Source organism: Monodelphis domestica, chromosome 1 (assembly GCF_027887165.1).
Source record: "Monodelphis domestica isolate mMonDom1 chromosome 1, mMonDom1.pri, whole genome shotgun sequence".
In the NCBI taxonomy this organism is placed as follows: Eukaryota; Metazoa; Chordata; class Mammalia; order Didelphimorphia; family Didelphidae; genus Monodelphis; species Monodelphis domestica.
The window spans coordinates 346,770,169-346,789,870 of record NC_077227.1 but is presented as its reverse complement, the minus strand read 5'-3'; the positions used below and the strand labels follow the sequence as shown (position 1 = coordinate 346,789,870).

At 38.7% G+C, this 19,702-nt stretch overlaps 1 protein-coding gene across 2 annotated transcripts in view; it reads right to left on the bottom strand.

Annotated features, from left to right (window-relative positions):
• The window catches only part of SH3RF2 (SH3 domain containing ring finger 2), a 180,249-nt gene that overhangs the window by 97,456 nt on the left and 63,091 nt on the right, over nt 1–19,702 (bottom strand). For both annotated transcript variants that reach the window (XM_007473828.2, XM_056811438.1), the window contains exons 3-4: nt 16,528–16,797; nt 822–917 (exon numbers count right to left, since the gene is read on the bottom strand). In XM_007473828.2, coding sequence (XP_007473890.1) covers nt 822–917; nt 16,528–16,797 — 366 coding nt within the window. The remainder of the gene's footprint in view (nt 1–821; nt 918–16,527; nt 16,798–19,702) is intronic.

The following is a 19,702-nucleotide window of genomic DNA, read 5'->3' as shown; positions in this document are numbered from 1 at the left end:
AAAATTGTCCTGGAATTGACTGGATTGCAAGACTGTTGAACACAACAACCCAGTGGAATTGCTTCTTTGGGAGGAGGAAAGAGGGGAAGGAAAGAAAATGAATCATGGAAATATGGAGAAATATTTAAAAATTTAAAAAAAAATTAAAAGACTGTTGAACACAGAGACAACGTCTTAATCATCTCTGTATTTCCATCAGTGGCATGCTGCTTTGTACCTAAAGATAGGAACTGGATGTGTGATTTCATTCATATAGAGAACTGCCCGGTAAGGAAACTCCCTCTACTACTGCAGGTCAGTCTCTTCCCTGAAACTCTCAGGCTTGGAGAATTAGCACCCAGGGTCCTGCTGTGAGTGTCAGAGACATGTTTTGAACCCAGAGTTTCTTGATCTCAAGGTTGACACTCTATCTATTACAGCATGCTGCCTCCACTTTGTACACAGCACATTGTTTATTTTGTTTTTTAAACCTTTACTTTCAGTCTTAGGAACAACTCCAAGACAGAAGGGCAAGGGCTAAACAATTTGGGTTATGGGATTTGCCCAGTTAGGAAGTATCTGAGGCCAGATTTGAACCCATGTTCTCCTGACTCTGCCCAAGAGCCACCTCACTGCTCCATAGTTCACTGTTAATGAACTGGTGCTGATGAATGAATGATCTGTTTTCACTACTGATAGCTCTCAATTTAAAATGGGCCAAAATTCAAAATAGAGATTTTGTTCTGGCATCTCTGCTCTTGGAGAGTGTTAACATGGGGACCTATGATGATTGTTTAGCAGTTCCTTTGGCTTAACTTGGATTTGGCTTCTCTAACACTTACCTCTACAAACAAGATTGGGAAGATGCCGACTTTATCTCCTAATTTGCCTTCCGCCCAATTCTCATCAACTCGGCTAATCACGGTGATAATATCATCCTGAAAGACAGAAAGTTTCATCCTCAACATTATCTCCTAGACTGGAGGAGTGACAGATGACTTCATGGAGGTTCTCTTTGACTCCCAGCTCTTAGGTACAAGGAATTTCAAACCCTTTACATGGATACCCACACAATATCTGGGTGTTCATTCAACAAACACTCATCCAACTTTTGGACAGATATATTCTACCCTGCCCACTCCCTCCCCACACCCATCCACATAGAGGGAGTAGCTGCTCCTTTTCTTGAGGTTCAGATCAAACTAATTTGGGGTGAGTAAGTTTTCCTGAAATGTACTAAGAAAAGGACCCAGAACTGTTATGTATTTTGCTTAGGGGTTGGCGGAAATTCCAGAATGACTTGAGGAATGGAAGTAGAAATGGCACAAAGGGAAATTAACTCAGGAAGAGTGGCTAGACCTGACCAAATAGGAAATAGAAGAAAGTTGAGCCAGAGGTAACAATTTAAAAGGATCTCAGGGCTTTATTTTCAAAATATTCTAAAATATTGGAGATTACAAAAAAATCAAAAAGTTCATAGATGCAAAAGTTATCATTACACAACAAAGATAAATATCTATTGACCTAGATGTTTACTTTCTATTTCTATAAAATCTTTATGAAAATATCCAAAGAAAACAGATGATTTTTTTTGTGTGTGAATGATTTTCCTTTGCAGACCATATATCTTCATAGCCACACAAATGACTGAGAGCTACACAGAATACAAGGTCTTAATTATTGTTCAATACCAAAAAAATACTCGATCCAAGAGAGCAAAGCCCAGTTCTGTAAATTTTCCCTTTGAACTTGTTAAGATCATGCAAGATCCTTTGATGGATGCAACCACAAAGACAAACTTGTTAAAACAATTATTTTGTTATAAATAGCAAGGAAATTGCAAAACAGGGAGATGGGTTCATTCATAGTGTTTATGACTATAAAGAATGCAAATGAAAGAATTCCAAGGGTACAGCTGGGTGGCTCAGTGGATTGAGAGCCAGGCCTAGAGATGGCAGGTCCTAGATTCAAATGTGGTCTCAAGATACTTCCTAGTTGCATGACCCTGGACAAGCCACTTGAACCCCCAATGCCCAGCCTTTTACCATTCTTCTGCTTTGGAACCAATACACATAATTGATTCTAAGACAGAAGGTAAGGGTTTATTTAATTGTTTTTTTTTTTAAAGAGGAATTCCAACTAGATAGTGAAGTTGTTCACATATTCCTTTTGACAGATGATATTTTGCTGACTGCATCATGACACAGAACACTACAGGGCCTTATAAGACTTAAAACCAATGAAAAAACCAGTCAATCAATCTAAAAAGGAGTCTCTTCACCATCACTGGATCCTTTCCATGTACAATATCTAAAAAAGCATCTAGGTCTTTCTCATTCAAAACAAAAACAAAGGAAAAAATTCCTTGACTCTTCTGCTCTATTCAGCTGCTATTTTTGATCCCTCTTCGTTTTCTTGAAATCTTGTTTAAAAGGTGTTAACAAATCCACTTACTTGTTACCCAGTCTTTTCTGCAACCTCTTGCAATATAATTTTTACTCCCATGCCTCCAAAGAAACTGCTTGCTCAGAGCTCAATGAATTTCCTCATAATCACCAAGTCTGAATCTTCCAGTCATTAGTCCTTTGACTTCTGTGCAAAATTTGGCTCTCCTAATCACTGCCTACTACTCTAGTTCCTTATTTTTTCAGTCCCCCCACTCCCATTAACTTCTTTCTTCCTCTCACGTGGTATTGAAGTATGAATGCTTAAATGTGATGGTTTCACTAACATCAACTTTATCTCATCTCCAGTTTCATTGATCTCCTTCTAGTTTCATTTTCCCATAGTGTTATTATTTTATATATGAACATATAAATGTGCTATATGAAATATAGCCTAGAGAGGTTAGATCACCATTATGCTAGAAAGGTTACTCCTAAAGATATTAAAGAGTGAAAGTCACATTATGTCTAGATGGCTGGAGAAAAAGAATAAAGATTTTTCTGTTAAAATTCCTAGTTTCCTGCTTTCCTTCTAAACATGGTGGCATTGGTTTTGTTTGTGCAAAACCTTTTAAATTTGATGTCATCAGAATTATTCATTTCACATACCATAATGCCCTTTATCTCTTAAATCTGACAGGGAAAATATTCCGTACTCCCTATATGCATATAGGTGTGTGTGTGTGTGTGTGTGTGTGTGTGTGTGTGTGTGTGTGAATAATATACCAGGATCTATTCTGTTCACTAGGCTATGTTGCTTGCCAAAAACAATAGCAGCAATTACAATAATAGCACATATTGGTATAGGGCTTTAAGGTATGCAAAGAAAGCACTTTCCGCACTACAGTTCTGTGAGGTGGATTATGCAAGGCAAGAAAATTGAAGCTTACCTGTGACCTGACACTTGGTAAATGAAACAACTGGGACTCAAGCCTCCTCAGCTGGAGCACCTTGAGTTGCTAAGGTCTTTGGACTCCAACTCCAGCACAGATATGCACAAAGTTAGAATATTAAGTGGTGCTTATTGAAAATCATTTTGCCTGGACTCTGGCCATTGACTTCATTCCCTCATCATCCCCTTGAACCCTGAATTCCAACCCTGGGATGCTGGGTTCTGAGAGGTATCTTCATCTTATCTTGACAGGAACCAGACCACAATGCCCAGCCATCTCCATAGAGTGCTACTACATACACACTTTCCCCTGGGTCATCTTCAAGTTTCCCATTTTAATGTTAGCTCTTTGAAGGCAAGGAACTGTCTTGCTTGATTATATTTATATCCCTAGTGTTTAGTACAGTGCCTGATTCATGGTAAACACTAAAGAAATTCTCCCTGTCTCTGTCTCCGTCTTTTTCTCCTTTTCTCTCTCTCTCTCTCTTTTTTTTTTGGTAGGTGAAATAAGTGACTTTTTACGTGGCACAATTTAAGACTAATTAAGCAAGTTTTTCTGCTCCCAAATATCAGTCCCACTTGCTGTCATTCCACTATTATAGTTTTATTCTTATCAAGAAGAACAAAAGGGGTGCTGATAAGGGAGGTAGGAAAGAACTAAAGACAAACTTGGATTTCTTTTCTGTATGCCCTTGTGTAGAAATAGAATATATGTATATGTATATGGAGAGACAGACAGAGATAGAGAGAATATGAAGATATTTTGAAATATGGATGTTTTCTAGGCTGGACCACATGTGGTAGCAAGGGCACCTAAGCATTAATGGTTAGTCAATAAATATTTATTAAGTTTCTACTAAGTGCTAAGTACTGAGGATATCTCCCTACCCCGCCCAAAAGACAAAAACAGCCCTTATTCTAGAGCAGACAACCAGCAAATAAATTTGTACCAACAAGCTATTAAAAAAAAAGACAAATAGGAAATAATTAAAAGTAAGAAGGCCCTAGGATTAAGTGGGGTTGGGAAAGGCTACCCATAAAAGATGGGATTTTAGCTGCTAATTAAAGGAAGCCAAGGAGACCAGTAGGCACATATGGGGAGGGAAAACATTCTAGGTTGTCCAGGGGGCAGCCAGAGAAAATGCCTGTAACTGAGAGATGGAGTAGCTTGTTAGTGGAACTATTGTGCGTGTTGTTTGGGTAAGCTGTTTATATTTTTTTGGAGAGGAGTTGGTTATCAATTCTCCTACAGTGCTGAAAACTTTGTGTGGAGAGACTTTTCCTGTTCTGCTACATATAAGCAGCTTGATCTGGTTCCTAAGTACTAAAGTTTTACTGTACTTTAAAAAAAATCTGTGATTTCATCAGTGAGTAGGGTATTCCAGCATCTCACACAGATCATGATTTTTCTATACCTTAGCAAAAGTATTCATGAGTTGTTTGTGGTCACAAATATTCTCCTCCTCTAATGTCTAGCCTCTCTATACTTCATTAGACTGGTCTACAGTCAACTGACCTCATCCATTATTTCTGTACTAAAATGAGAATAAGAGAGAAACAAGGGCCAGTGCCAGGCTTGCATTTAATTTTTTTCCAAGTTAGATCTTGTCAGAACTAGTAATCTCCTAGAATAATTTTTGAGAACCCAGGGTGAATTCATTCATTCATTCATACATTCATCCAAATTAGTATTTAAGGGATATCCTAGCATAGTGGAGACAGCCTTATACTTACAGTCTGAAAGACTTAGGTTCAAATCCCTAGCTCTGTGACTCTGGACAAGTTATTCAATTTTCTGTGCCCTGCTTCTTTACTAGTCAAATGGAGGGGCTGGATTAGATGACATTTAAGATTCCTTCTAGCTCTGAATCTATGATGTGAAGATCACAATGGGTTCTAGTAAATCATAAGATCACAGGATCACAGATTTGGAACTCTGGAGAACCTCAGAGACCATCTTCTTCATTTTACAGATGAGGAAGCTGAGGCACAAAGATGTTAAGTAAATTGCCTACAGTCACACAACTAATACTGAGTGAGGCTGAGGCTATAAAGGGATAAAACAGTTCTTTTCCCTTAGGAGAGCCGGGATAAGGTATACTGGAGAAAGACTTTAGGAAAAAATATAGTTGTGAATTTAAAGCCTACCACAGCCCTCTTTAGATGTCTTTGGAGAAACCAGGAAATTGGCATTGCAATGCCAGGAAACTCAAGTAAGCCAGAATTTCCAAACAGAAAGTACAAGGAAGTTATCAGATCTTAGGGCTTTGAGGAGGAAAACTCATTCTTATTGATGTGGGAATAAAATTACCAAACAAACTACCTTTTCTGAGTCACTAAGTTCAAGTGGAGCCAAGATTCTTGTTTAGTCTACTTTGATCAACTCAAAGACATTTGCCAAAGGAGGAAAAAAAGGCACAAAATCTAAGGGAAATAACTCACATTTTTATTTCTCTGAATGAATGTGAACATTTGAGGGAATGAGCATTATAAAGGTTAAATTTCTATAGGGAAGCATTCCAGTTTTGTGCTCAATGGCTGCTACTTGTAAACTGGTAGAAATCTGTCCTGCAAAAATACTTTCAGTGAAAATCCTACTGGGAAAAACATTTTAAAATACTCCTTGGGGGGGGGAGGGAAAGAACATGAATCTTGTAACCATGGAAAAATATTCTAAATTAATTAATTAAGTACAATTTTCCAAATTTAAAAAAAAATAAAAATTCTACAAAAAATACTCCTTAGTTTCATGCAGTAAATATATTTAAAAGAGTTCAAAAGACCTGTTAAAGGTTGACATTTAAAATTTTCATGTTATTGCAGAGAGGTGGGATGAGGTCATCTGGTCTGGTTTCCATTTATCTGAAGCATAGATTCGGAACCAGTAGAGATCTTGGAGGTTGTCTTATCCAATCCCCTCATTTTACAGATGAAGAAATAGGCATACACAGAGGCTAAGTGACTTGCTAAGGGTCACATAACTAGTTAGTGTCTAAGGCATGATTTGAATGCAGATCTCGATGCTAAAATCTCACACTTGATGGATTAGATCCCCATGAACCTAGCTGAGTGCTCCAGCTCCTTATTAAAACATAGAGATCTTGCTGGGATGGCCCAACAGCCCTGTTCTCCTAATCACCTCTGCAACATGACTTTCCAAGGTTCCCTGGCACAAATTATAGAGGTGAGGATGAGCCCTGGGGAAACACTATTTTTTCTTGAATAGTTCTCTACCTATGTCTCAATTTTTATAACTATCTTGTGTTCCTCTTGTTCATTTCCTTTCTACTTTTTTTTAACCCTTCCCTTCTATTGTAGAATCAGTACAGTGTATTATTGGTTCCAATGCAGAGGAGGGGTTTTGTGACTTTGTCCAGGGTTATACAGCTGGGAAATGTCTGAGGCCAGATTTGAATCCAGGGACTCCCCTCTCTCTCAATCCACTGAGATTGTTTTCTTCTGTGACAGGTAAATTTTATTCAAAATTTAAATGCTCTTCGATGGGACACAGCTTTCCTAATAAAGTCCTTGTGGGCAGTCCAGCTGCCCCTGCCTTTCTATTTCTTAACTCAGTCTCTCCTTAGCTCTCCCATAGGCACTCATCTCTCTCTCACTCATACAAACAATCCTTCGTGCTACCTAATTTTTCAGAGTGTATACGATTAGGAAGGGAAGTGGTTGCAGGAGGAGTATATGTTAAGGTGATGTGCAATAGGTTTCTAACATGAGTGGAATAGCTCTGTGTACTTTTGGGTAGGTAAAGTGTGGATGTTCTCTGGGTTTCAGTGGGTATTGTTTGTTTTTCAATTCAGTTCAATTCTAAATATCTGTAACACAAATCTGGGCTTTGTTCTATAGATTAAAAAATGAGAAACTCCTCGCTTTCGGGAGCTGATATCCTGGTGCGAGGGTGGGTATCTGTACTAAGCGTGAATGATTTGCAGCTGTTAACAGATTTATGGAGCAGAGATGATGGAGGCTTGGGAGAGATGCCACTGGCTGTGTACAAATAGTAGGGGGTAATTAGTCCTCCTTACAGACAAACTTTTTGGTAAATTACTTATGTTGTTCTTCCTTCGCTTTGGAAGAAGACCAGTGACATCATGATGAGTGATGTCTTGACTTGCATGTGACTAAAGCAGGCTCATTTCTATAATAGAGAGGCAACCTGATAGAGTGGAAAGAGTGTTGAACTTGAGAGTCAGAAGACAGGTTCAAATCCTGGTTCTGCTCTTTAATAGCTGTGGGACCTTAGGTAAGTCATTTCACTTTTCTGAGTCTCAGTTTCCTCATCTCTGAAATAGGGATAATATTTGCTCTATCCTTTTCCAAGGACTGGTAGGATCAAATGAGAGATGTATCAAGTGAAAGGCTTTATAGCTATAAAGTGCTATATAAATAAGAGTGATTAGAATATGGATTTTGATTTCTAGTTACACTTGATATGCTTTATTTTAGGCTTAACTTGCATTGGTTCTTATTTCCCTTGGGAGATACAGCAGAGCTGACAATACTAATATAAGAGTAAATGGTTCTTTCTTTGAAAGTTTAGGCAATATGTTAGTCATTTAACAAAGGAAAACAAAGGCAAAAAAAAAAACCCAAGCACATGGCTCCAAATACATAAAAGAGTGAGCATTGGAAAAAGGAACTTATGGGGAAGTACTCACATTGATGATGGAGACAGAAAAGCCTTATTTTTTTGGTGTTTTATTTTTACCCTTACATTCTGGCATTACCAATTCTAAGACAGAAGAGCAGCAACAACTAGGCAATTGGGACTGTGACTTGGCCAGGGTCATACAGTTAGAAAGTTAGATCTGAACCCAGTCAGGTCCTCCTGACTCTAGGTCTCCTGACTTTACCCACTGTGCTGCCTAGCTGTCCTAAGAACTTTGTTTTTAAAGGGACTCAACACAGACTGATGCTGGAGAAATGCCTTAGGATGAAGGTTCATGACTCAGCCCAGCAAAGGAAATTTAACTGAATTTCAAGTTTCAAAATCAGTATCTTGTCCTGTAATCTTTAAGCTCTCTCTAAACATGTTGTCTTCCCCTGGGCCCTCACATAGGTCCCAGTAGTTCCCATTCTTTAAAAGCCACCAATGGAACCTCCCCTCAAGCTATTATTCTACCCATCTTTCTTCTTTCACAAATGAACACTTGGAAAAAAACAAAACAAAACAAAACATTTACACTCCTGGCTCCACTTCCTTTCCTCTCATTCATTCATTCTTTCAATCTGGCTTCTGACTGAAACTCCTTTCTACAAGATTAACAACAATCTCTTAAATGCTTATTTTCAGTGGCTGGCTCTCAGTTCTCATCCTTGATCTCTGTGGCTTGTGATACTGTTAACCACTTCCTTATCATCCCTGGGTTCTCATGATACTATTCTATTCAGGCTCTCCCTGTCACCTGTCTGATGATGTCTTCTCCTTTGCTGGATTATCATCAGAAAGAAAGAACAAAAGAAAGAAAGGAAGGAAGGAAGGAAGGAAAAGAAAGAAAGAAAAAAGAAAGATTATCATCTATTTCCCACTTCCCTAACCACTGGTATCCCCCAAAGCTTTGTCCAGGACCTTCTCCTTTTCTCTATACTATGTTTCAGTTATATCATCTCTTCTCATGGACCCAATTACCATTGCAATTCAAATAACCTCCCAGATTTATGTACCCAGACCTGCTTTCTCCTCAGTCTCCTCAGTCAGACCCACAATATCAAATGCTTATTGGACATTCCAATCTGGAGGTCCTGTAGGTGGCTCAAATTCAACCCAACCAAAATGGACCTTGCTATCTTCCCTCACTAAATGCACACATCCTTCAAGTTTTTGGTTTCTGTTGTGGGTAGAATCATACTTCCAATCACTCAGCTTCACAATCTTGAGTATTCCTACTATCTTCCCTCTCCTTTCTACTCTAATCAATTGCCAAGACTTGTAGATTTCCCCCCACAACATTTATCATGTCCATCATTACTCCCACAGCCACTACCCTCTCATACAGGCTCTTACCACCTCTTGCCTAAATTATTATAACAGCCTTCTTATTTGGGAGGCGCAGTGATTAGATAATGTAGCTGGGCCTGGAGTCAAGAAGACCAGATTTTAAATTCCATCTTAGTCATTTACCAGCTGTGCAACTCTGGTCAAATTACTTAACCTCATCATTGGGAAATCTCATTATCCTGCAAGACTGAATCTACCTCAGTTCTCCTTTCTCAACAATTCCCTCTGCCTCTCTGATTGAAACCTTTGATTGGAGGATAGAGCTGTGGGCTCTATGGCATCCATTTAAGGAGGACACTCAGAAGTCTTCTCCGTTTTCCCCACCTGCTACACTGGTTTTGGACTTTTCCTTCATGCCCCTGTACTGAACATCTTCCTCTTCTTTTCCCCCTTTCAGCTTCTTTTTGTGCATTGTTTCCATCCCCCATTAGATGGTAAGCTTCTTGAAGGCAGGGAATGTTTAGGATTTTATTTCTATTTGTATTCTCCAAAGTTTAACATACAGCCTAGCACATAGTAGATCCTTAATAAATGGTTACTGATTAATTAACCTGTATTCCTCAGTTTCCTCAACTTTAAAATGAAGAAAATAATAGTACCCATCTCCTATGGTTTTTTGTGAGCATCAAGAAAACAATTTTTATAAAGTGCTTGGCACAGTGCCTGGCACATAGTAGACACTTAACAAATGCTTGTTTACTTCCATCTGTTTCAGATCTCTTTCCTACTCAATTTATTTCCTTCCTCCCTCCCTCTCTCCTTCCCCCTTCCTCCCTCCCTCCCCTTCCTTCCTTCCTTCCTTCCTCCCTCCCTCCCTACCTCCCTCCCTCTTCCCTCCCTCCCTCCCTTCCTCCCTTCCTCCTTCCCTTCCTCCCTCCCTCCCTCCCTCCCTCCCTCCCTCCCTTCCTTCCTTCCTTCCTTCCTTCCTTCCTTCCTTCCTTCCTTCCTTCCTTCCTTCCTTCCTTCCTTCCTTCCTTCCTTCCTTCCTTCCTTCCTTCCTTCCTTTCTTCCTTCCTTCCTTCCTTCCTCCCTCCCCTTCCTTCCTTCCTTCCTCCCTCCCCTTCCTTCCTTCCTTCCTTCCTTCCTTCCTTCCTTCCTTCCTTCCTTCCTTCCTTCCTTCCTTCCTTCCTTCCTTCCTTCCTTCCTTCCTTCCTGCCTGCCTTCCTGCCTTCCTTCCTGCCTTTCTTCCCTTACCTTCTATCTTAAAATCAATACTAAGTATAGGTTCCAAGGCCAAAGAGCAGTAAGGGCTAGTCAATTGGGGTTAAGTGACTTGCCCCAGGTCACACAGCAAGTATGTGAGACTAGATTTGAACCCAGGACCTCTGATCTCCAGGCCTAACCCTCTAACCACTTACTGTGCTATCTGGCTGTCCCTCTCAGTCCATTTTCTATACAAATCTGCTAACATAATTTTCTTAAAGTTCAAGTCTGATTAAATCATTTCCTTTGCTCTTTAAAAACCTTTTGTGGCTCCCCACCATTCCTAGGATAAAATAAAAACTTGACATTGAAAGCTTTTCACTATTTGTGTCCAAGCAACATTATGTTTTCAGGTTTGTTGTATACTCTTTCCCTCCAGACATTTTACATTCTAGGCAATTCCCCTGCAATTCCCCTAATTCAGCATTTAATGTCCTATCAGTGTGTTTTATTTAGACCCTTACCATCTATTTTTTATTTTTAAATTTATTTTTATTTTTAAATATTTTTCCATGTTTACATGATTCATTTTCTTTTTCTCCCATCTTCCCTCCTCCCTTCCAGAGCCAACAAGCAATTCTTTTGGGTTGTACAAATGTTATCACTTGACACTGATTTCCATATTATTCATTTTTGATATAGATTAATTTTTTAAAACCTAAACCCCAAATACACACACACACACACATACATGTGATGTGATGTCATATTCTTCTTTTGCATTTCTATTCCCATAGTTTTTTCTCTCAATGTGCTTACTGTCTGTTTTAGAATCAATACTGTGTATTGGTTCCAAGGCAGAAGAGGAGAAAGGGCTTAAGTGCTCAACTAGGTCCTCCTTTCTTTAGTCGTGGCTCTCTACCTCAATGCCTTTTGTACGAGTTTTTCCCTGCCTCTTGTCCTTCCTTTTCAAGAACATGTTTCCTTACTTCTTCATTTTAGAATCCCTAGATTCCTTTCAGGCTTAGCTTCTGAGCCACATCCTTCAGGAAGCCTTTCCTGATACCCTTCATTGATGACGTTCATCTTCCCCTTCTTCAAATGGTCATGTAGAGATTTAGTTAATAGGTGGTATCACCCCACATATAAACCTTGAAAAGCTCTTGAAGGCAGGTAGAAGTTTTTCATTTTGTCTTTGTCTTTCTAGTGCCTTGTGTATAATGGGTGATTAATAGATGCTTTCTGGACTGTACAATGTCTTATTTTTTCTTTGCTCAGACTATACCAATTGTGCTCTCAGCATTTATGAATGTACTGTTTTCTGGTGCATCTCATTTTCATCTTCTCCTAAATGAAGTTATTGACAACAGGCGTATGGATATAGTCTGCCAACTAGGAGAACAGAATATAATTTATTTTATTTCATTTTCGTTTCTCTAGTGAAGGCATCCACACTGCCAGGCATTGGCTTCTCTCCCCAAGGGCCTGCCCTTAGTAGAGCAAACTTCTTTTGTAGCAAAGCATCTTTCCTTGGATATTTCCTTTAAGGAAAGATAATGACAAGACCTGGTTATAGCTTTGGAGCTATGGGGCAAATGATAGTTTTCCTAGTCTAGATAGAGGTTGCCTGACCCATCCAAGGACTGGAGGGGATTTAAAAGGCAAATCATAGAAAGGCAACTGGAATTAGACGGATGATATTTGGTGCCCATGGGATTATTCACATAACCAGTAGATCTGAATTCATGATGTAGTGGAAATCCATATTATCTTCAATTCCTTCCCTATAGCAGATCTCTTGAATTACTGCCACTCCAGAAAATCCAGGGAGGTTGGCCCTAGGAAGGTACTTAGGATCAGAGATTTAGATTGGGAGAGAACCCTGGAGGCCAACAAATTGAACCCCCTCATTTGACAGACAAGGAAACTGAGGTTTAGAGATATGAATTGATTTTCCCAGGATCACAGAGAGTCAGGGTTCAAACTCCCATCTTTCTTATTCCAAGTCTTAACCTTGGAGCACTGCTGTGGGAGATGGCAATCAGAAGTGACATTATAACTTCTGCTAGTTGAATCGTCCATGAATGAGAATCATTTTGCCAATGAGTTAGCCCCACAACTAGAGTGCTTAAACTTGTGACTGGATCACAAGGTTATCATATTTTGTTCCTCTAATCAGGATCTGTTTAATTTAATAGAGAAATGCAGGTAAGTCTCCTTGTCACCATTTCTCTTTTTTCTTTAGGTCTTCCACAGATGACTAAGTGAACCTAGCCTTAAAAATCCCCTATTTGGGCTGTGCAAAGGCAGCTACTTGTGCAGTCAACCTGAGTGACCTTATTTTAAAAGACCTTGTTCAGACTATGCATATGTGCAGCCAGCCTACAGGAGATGACATCTGCAAATATGGACATTACTCCCATAGCCTTATGATATTCTAATGAATGAGGAACTGGGGCTGCACTAATCTCATCTTCTTTATGCTTTTTGTTGTTGTTCAGTAGTGTTTGACTTTTCTTGGCTTCATGGACCATAATAGCATGCCAGGTCCTTCTATACTCCACTATGTCCCCAAATCTGTCCAAGTTCTTGCTTGTTGATTCCTTGACATCATCTATCCATCTCATTCTCTGTCATTCCCATCTCCATTTGCCTTCACTCCTTCCCAATAGCAGGATCTTTTCTGATGAGGACTATCATCAAAGTATTTGATCTTTGGCTTCAGTATCTGACTTTCCAATGAACAGTCTAAATTAATTTCTTTAAGTATTGACTGATTTGATGTCCTTGTTGTCTAAGGAACTCTCAGAAGTCATCCCCAGTACCACAATTTGAAAGTATCAATTCTGTGGCACTCAGCTTTCCTTATAGTTCAACTGTCACTGACATATTTTTACTGGACAAATCATAGCTTTGACTCTTTGCACCTTTGTTGACAAGATGATGTCTTTGCTTTTTACTATGATGTCCAGATGTGCCATTTCTTTCCTTCCAAGGAGCAAGTGTATTAATTTCATGGCTGCAGTCACCATCTGTAGAGATCTTTCAGCCAAAGAATATAAAATCTGACACTACTTCCATTTCTTTCCCCTCTATTTGCCAGGAAGTGATCAGTTACTTTTTATACCTTTTAAAAAAAATTTTAATCTTCAAGACAGCTTTTATACTCTCTTCTTTCACCCTCATCAAAAGGCTTCATAATTCCTTTTCACTTTTTTTCTATCAGAATGGTTTTGCCTATGTAACTGTGATTGTTGATTTTTCTCCCAGAAAACATAATTCTGGCTTTTTATTCATCCAGCATGGCATTTCTCATGATGTACTCAACATATAAATTAAATAAGGTGACGATATACTGCCTTGTCATATTTCTTTTCCAACCTTAAACTAATTAGTTTTTCCATGTTTGGTTCTAACTGTTACTTCTTGGCCTGCATACAGGTTCCTCAGGAGACAAATAAAATGATCACTACTTTGAGGACTTGCCACATTTTCTTATGATCCACATAGTCAAAAGCTTTAGTGTGGTCAATGAAGAAAAAGCAAATGTTTTTCTGAAACTCCCTTGCTTTCTTCATAATCCAGCAAATGTTGGCAATTTGGTCTCCAGTTCCTCTGCTTTTTTGAAAACCAGTCTGCTCTTTTGGTAATTGTTGGTTCACAAACTGCTGAAACCTAGCTTGCAGAATCTAAATTATAACCTTACTAGCATGTGAAATGAATGCAAGTATTTAGTAAAACATTCTTTGGCATTGCCCTTCTTTAGAATTAAAGCATAAACTGACCTTTTCCAGTTCACTGATCACTGTTGAGTTTTTTTTTTTAATTCCCTGGCTTAGGAAGTACAGCACTTAAAAGCATCTTTAGGATTTTAAAAAACTCAGCTGGAATTTTGTCATTTACACTAGGCTTATTGTTAGCTATGCTTCCTAAGACCCATTTGACTTCATTCTGCATAATGTCTGGCTCTAAATCAGTAACCACACTATTGTGGTTATTGGTGATGTTAAGATCTTTCTGGTCTAGTTCTTTTGTATATTCCTGGGACTTCTCTTAATCTCTCCTGCTTCTGTTAAACGCTATCATTTTTGTCTTTTATCATGTCTATTTTTTCATGAAACATTCTCCTAAATCTCCAATTTTCTCGAAGAGATATCTTGTCTTTCCCATTCCATTGTTTTTGTCTCTTTCTTTGTAGTGCTCATCTATGAAAATCTTATCTCTCCTTGCTGTTCTTTGGAATTCTACATTCAATTGGATATATATTTCTTTTTCTTCTTTACTTTTCATTTTCCTTCTTCTCTCAGCTATTTTTATCTTATCAGATAGCCATTTTACTTTCTTGTTCTTTTTCTTTGGAATTTTTTTTTGTTGCTACCTCCTGTATAGTATTGTGAAACTCTATAACTCTTTAGGTACTTTATATACCATATCTGATTTCTTAAATCTATTTAGCATTTCCACTTCATATTCATAAGGTATGTTGTTATGGTCTGACAGTTTTCCTTTTTTTTTTTCAATTTTAAGTCTAAACTTTGCAATATGAAGCTCATGATCTAAGCCACAGTGAGCTCCAGGTCTCATTTTAACTAATTACATAGTACCTCTCCACCTTTGGTGGCAAAGTATATAATCAATATAATTTTAATATTGTCTATCTGGTGGTATCCACATATAGAATCACCTTTTGGGCTATTTCAAAAGAGTGTTTGCAACAACCAACAAATTATCTTGGCAAAATTCTATTAGTCTCTTCATTTTGTACTCCAAGACCAAACTTTCTTATAATTCCAATTTTCTTTTGATTTCCTATTTTAGCATTCAATCCCCTACAATGAATGGGATATCTTTTCTTGATATTATTTCTACAGATGTAGTAGGTCTTTATAGAACTGGTCAGCCTTTTCAGCATCAGTGGTTGGAACACAGACTTGTATTATTGTGATGTTGAACAGTTTTCCTTGGATTTGAAGAGATATCATTGTCATTTTTGACATTATATCCAAGGATTGCTGTTTCTTACTCTTTTATTGATTATGAGTGCTATTCCACTTTTTTCTAAGATTCTTGCCCACAGAAGTATATGTAACGATCACCTGAATCAAATTCACCCATTCCCATTCCTTTAAGTTCACTGACACCCAAGATGTCAATGTTTAATCTTTCCATCTCCTCTTTGACCACATCTGGCTTACCTTGGTTTGTGTACCAATCTACATGATTTTGCCCCCTTATATGGAAGCTATTTATTCCCATCTATAAAAAGTGGCACCCACAGTTTGAATTGATCCTGCTTCATCCAGCCTTCATGAGCTAATAAAATATTTTTACTTTTCTTTTCCTGAGATTGCCTCATTGATCAGGGTGGGGCCCAAACCAAAATTTCTTTTACTAGGGCAAGGTGATGTTTGCTTTTTCTTAACAGTTTTGGAAATAAAAGGCTAGTTTTATATAGTTTTATAGTTCAGTATAGAACTATATATATAGTATAGAGCCTAGTATTTCCTTCTAGGAACCAGATTTCAATAACTGTCACTAGGTGAATGGTGGTGCCTTGAGTTGGTTATATTTTAGACATGGCTAGAGACTCCTTGGGTGTTCTGCACAGAATGTCTAGTGTGAGTCATTAGTTCCTCCAGGGATGTACTGGAACCAGCTAGAACCAAATCATCCATTCTTAGCCCATTGTAAAACTTTCAGTGTGAGCATTCATTTACACCTTGAAGATCAGTAAACTAAAATCAGTGCTTGTTTTATCATTTTGTTGACTATCCAGACTTCAGAAAGTGATAGAGAAAATGTCAATGATGCCGATTAAATGTAAAAGTGTGTGAGCATATATTTTTATCACAAAGTGGGTTATATGAACATTTACCAGCATAGCCCTGCCCTTGTACCAAGGCTACCAGTCTCAGTCTTGTCTGAATGACTATTCTACCAGTCAATGAAGCTTTTTAAGGAAAAAACAAAACTCCTTATAAAAATAACCATACAAACCTTCAGTCTCTAGTTATACTAAAGCCTTAATAGATCATTCTATTTCCATCGTACCCCCTTACCTTAAGGAAAGTAAGACAGTCTTGGTTCTCACTTTTGTCCTTATCTCTCAAGTCAAAATTGTAAAGAGCCCGACAGAGAGGAGGAGGTTGTGGAAGTTGCTTAATGACCTCCACTGAAGTGGTGGGGAAGATCCCACTGATGCCATTAATCTCTCCCTGGTACCAGTTCTCATCAAGCTGTCTTCGAAGGAGGATGATATCTCCCTTGTTGAACCTCAGGTCACTTGGGTTCTGCCCTCTATAATTGCATAGGGCTTTTGCTCTTGGCACCTGTGGGGAGACAAAGTGGAAAATTCTTTACCTAACCTACTCCAAAAAAAAATAGGTAGCATGATGAGATGACTTGAACTTTGATCCAACAACAGTCTAGTCTTGATAGACTTGTAATGATTGTGTGATTTTGGGCAAGTCACCTATCTTCCCTGTGTCAGTTTTCCTCATTAATAAAATGGAGATAATTATATGGTTTACCTTGCTCACAGGCTGCTTTGAGGAGGAAATGAAATAATAGATATGGAAGTACTTTGAAAAAGTATATAATACTATCTGAGTGTTATTATTGAACTTTGATTTTTTTCTGCATGTATGACTGTTTTAATTTTTCTGAAACCTAAGTTAATTGATCACCATTCAAAATGATCCATTAACTTAGTTGCAGTCCTTTCAAAACAATTAAATTTTTTTTTTTACTGAAAGATATGCTCCCAATGAAACTTTAAAGTCTTTTTGGCTAAGTTTGACAACCCAAATGGAGTTTCATAGAGATCCTTTCAGTGTAATGGGTAAATTTATTTCATTTTATGTTATCTTTCTTGTTTTATTTCTGTCTTCCTAAGTGAGATGATGAAATATTCTGATTTCATGCCAAACACCCTGGCTGCTCAGAAAAGAAGTACTGAAGGCACTGGACTGAATGAACTCTTCCAAAGATTTTGTGAATCGCCATGATTATTTCAAAAGGAATTTTGAACAACTCTCTGTGGTTTAGGGATATAGAAAAACTTGAAGATTCACTTTGCAGATTGAATTAGGTAGTTGTACCTTCCTATCCAGCAAGCCTCTGGGGAGAGATCAACAGCAAGAGGCCAAGAGCATAGACAGTAAAACAGAGAAGAAGCTGGGCATAGGAGTGGAAGGAATTAAGAGAAGAAACCAAATTAAGCACATTTGGTCATCTATCCCCATAGCTGGCTATCCTAGGAAGCCACTCCATACCCAGAAAAGCTGTGGACAAAAGGAGGAATGAGAGCAGGGGATTTCTATTAGCTGAGGCAAATCTTCTAAAGTTACAGGAGGGAACCAAGATCTTTAAGTGAGTTGCACACTACAATCATCACTTTATTTTATTTTATTTCATTTATTTATTTTTTAAAAAACCTTTACCTTTCATCTTGGAATCAATACTGTGTATTGGTTCCAAGGCAGAAGAATGGTAAGGGCTCGGCAATGGGGGTTAAGGAACTTTTGCCTAGGGTCACACAGCTAGGAAGTGTCTGAGGCCAGATTTGAACCTAGGTTCAAATCTGGTTCTCAATCCACTGAGCCACCCAGCTGCCCTCTCTACAATCATCACTTTAGAAGCTATCTTGGGGGGCAGCTGGGTGGCTCAGTGGTTTGAGAGTTAGACCTAGAGATGGGAGGTCCTAGGTTCAGATTTGGCCTCAGACACTTCCTTATCTATGTGACCCTGGGCAAGTCACTTGACTTTGCCCTTACTGCTCATTTGTCTTAGAATGAATACATAGTATTGATTTTAAGACGGAATGTAAGGGTTTATTTAAAAAAAATTGAAGCTATATTCTGCTCTTTAAAAAAATCTCCCTAGTGCTCAACATTTATTTATTTACTAATTCATTCATAAAGCAAACATTCATTGATAAACCTCTACTATGTATGGGCAACTAGCTGGCTCAGGGGATAGAGCACTGGGTCCAGAGTCAGGAAGACCTGAGTTTGAATCCAGTCTTACTATCTGTGAGTCCTGGGCAATTCACTGAACCTCCACCTGAATCCACTGGAGAAGGAAATGGCAAACTACTGTAGTATCTTTGCTAAGAAAACATCATGGACAGTATTGGTGTGCTATGGTCCCTGGGTTCACAAACAGTCAGACACGACTGAACACCAACCTGTGGAACACTGATCTTGGTGCTGAAAAGGCAGAAGTTAGGACACAACACTGTGGAGGTTACTATCTAGTAGGAAGATAAGACAAACACAAATCATTTTAGTAGCTATTACCCAAGAAGTACATAGCAGTGCAGAGATCTGAGAAGTAGAGTTGTAGCTGATAAGGCAAATCAGGTTAATCTAATCAAAAGAGCAATTTCTTTCCTTTGGTCATTTGGCTCAAGGTTAGCCTAGAAGCAGTGAAGGCTGCTGTCACAGTGGAGAGAAAGCTAGACTTGGAGTCGTAAAGGAGTCCGAGCTGCAATAAACCGTAGAGAATCATCAAGTGCAACCTCCTTACGGTACACAGAAGGAAACTGAGCTTGAGAGAGGACTGACTTGCCCAAGGTCCCATGGAAGACCCACTTCTCCTCCTGCCCCAGACACCTTACTTGCTTATGTGCTGCCAAGTCTCTTTGCCTCCTTCAGACTTCATTTCCTCCTCCGTGAAACGAGGGCAATAACAGCTCCTACCTCATGAGGTTGTAATACTCAAACCAGATTACGTACATAAAGTGCTTTACAAGCCTTAAAGCTCTCTAAAATGCTGGCTATTGTGAACTGACCTCCAATCCTCAGTTCCTCATCTGTAAAATATGGAGAATAATACCAGGAGTATCTATCTCAGAACAGGGTGTTGCAAAGGCTCGAAAGAGATAATAACAAGGTAGCATTTATAGAGTGCTTTAAAGTTTGTAGCACGTTTTTATCACATTTGATAACCGAAATGTATATGATGTGGCATATAGATATTAGTTATCATCATCTATCACCAAAGGGGCGCTTAGTGGAAAAGAAGTCACATTGCATATTGAATAAATCACCCAACTGCACTTGGCCCACTCCCACCCAAATCACAATGCCGGAATGGAGTTTTCAAAGCATGTGGGGGAAAGCCAGGGCGGCTCTTTCCCTTTCCCATTCTGAGAATGATTGCAGGTGCAGGTGGCGCACATGGCTTAATGACTGCTGAGCAATTACACCCCCAACTCAAATTTCAGAAAAT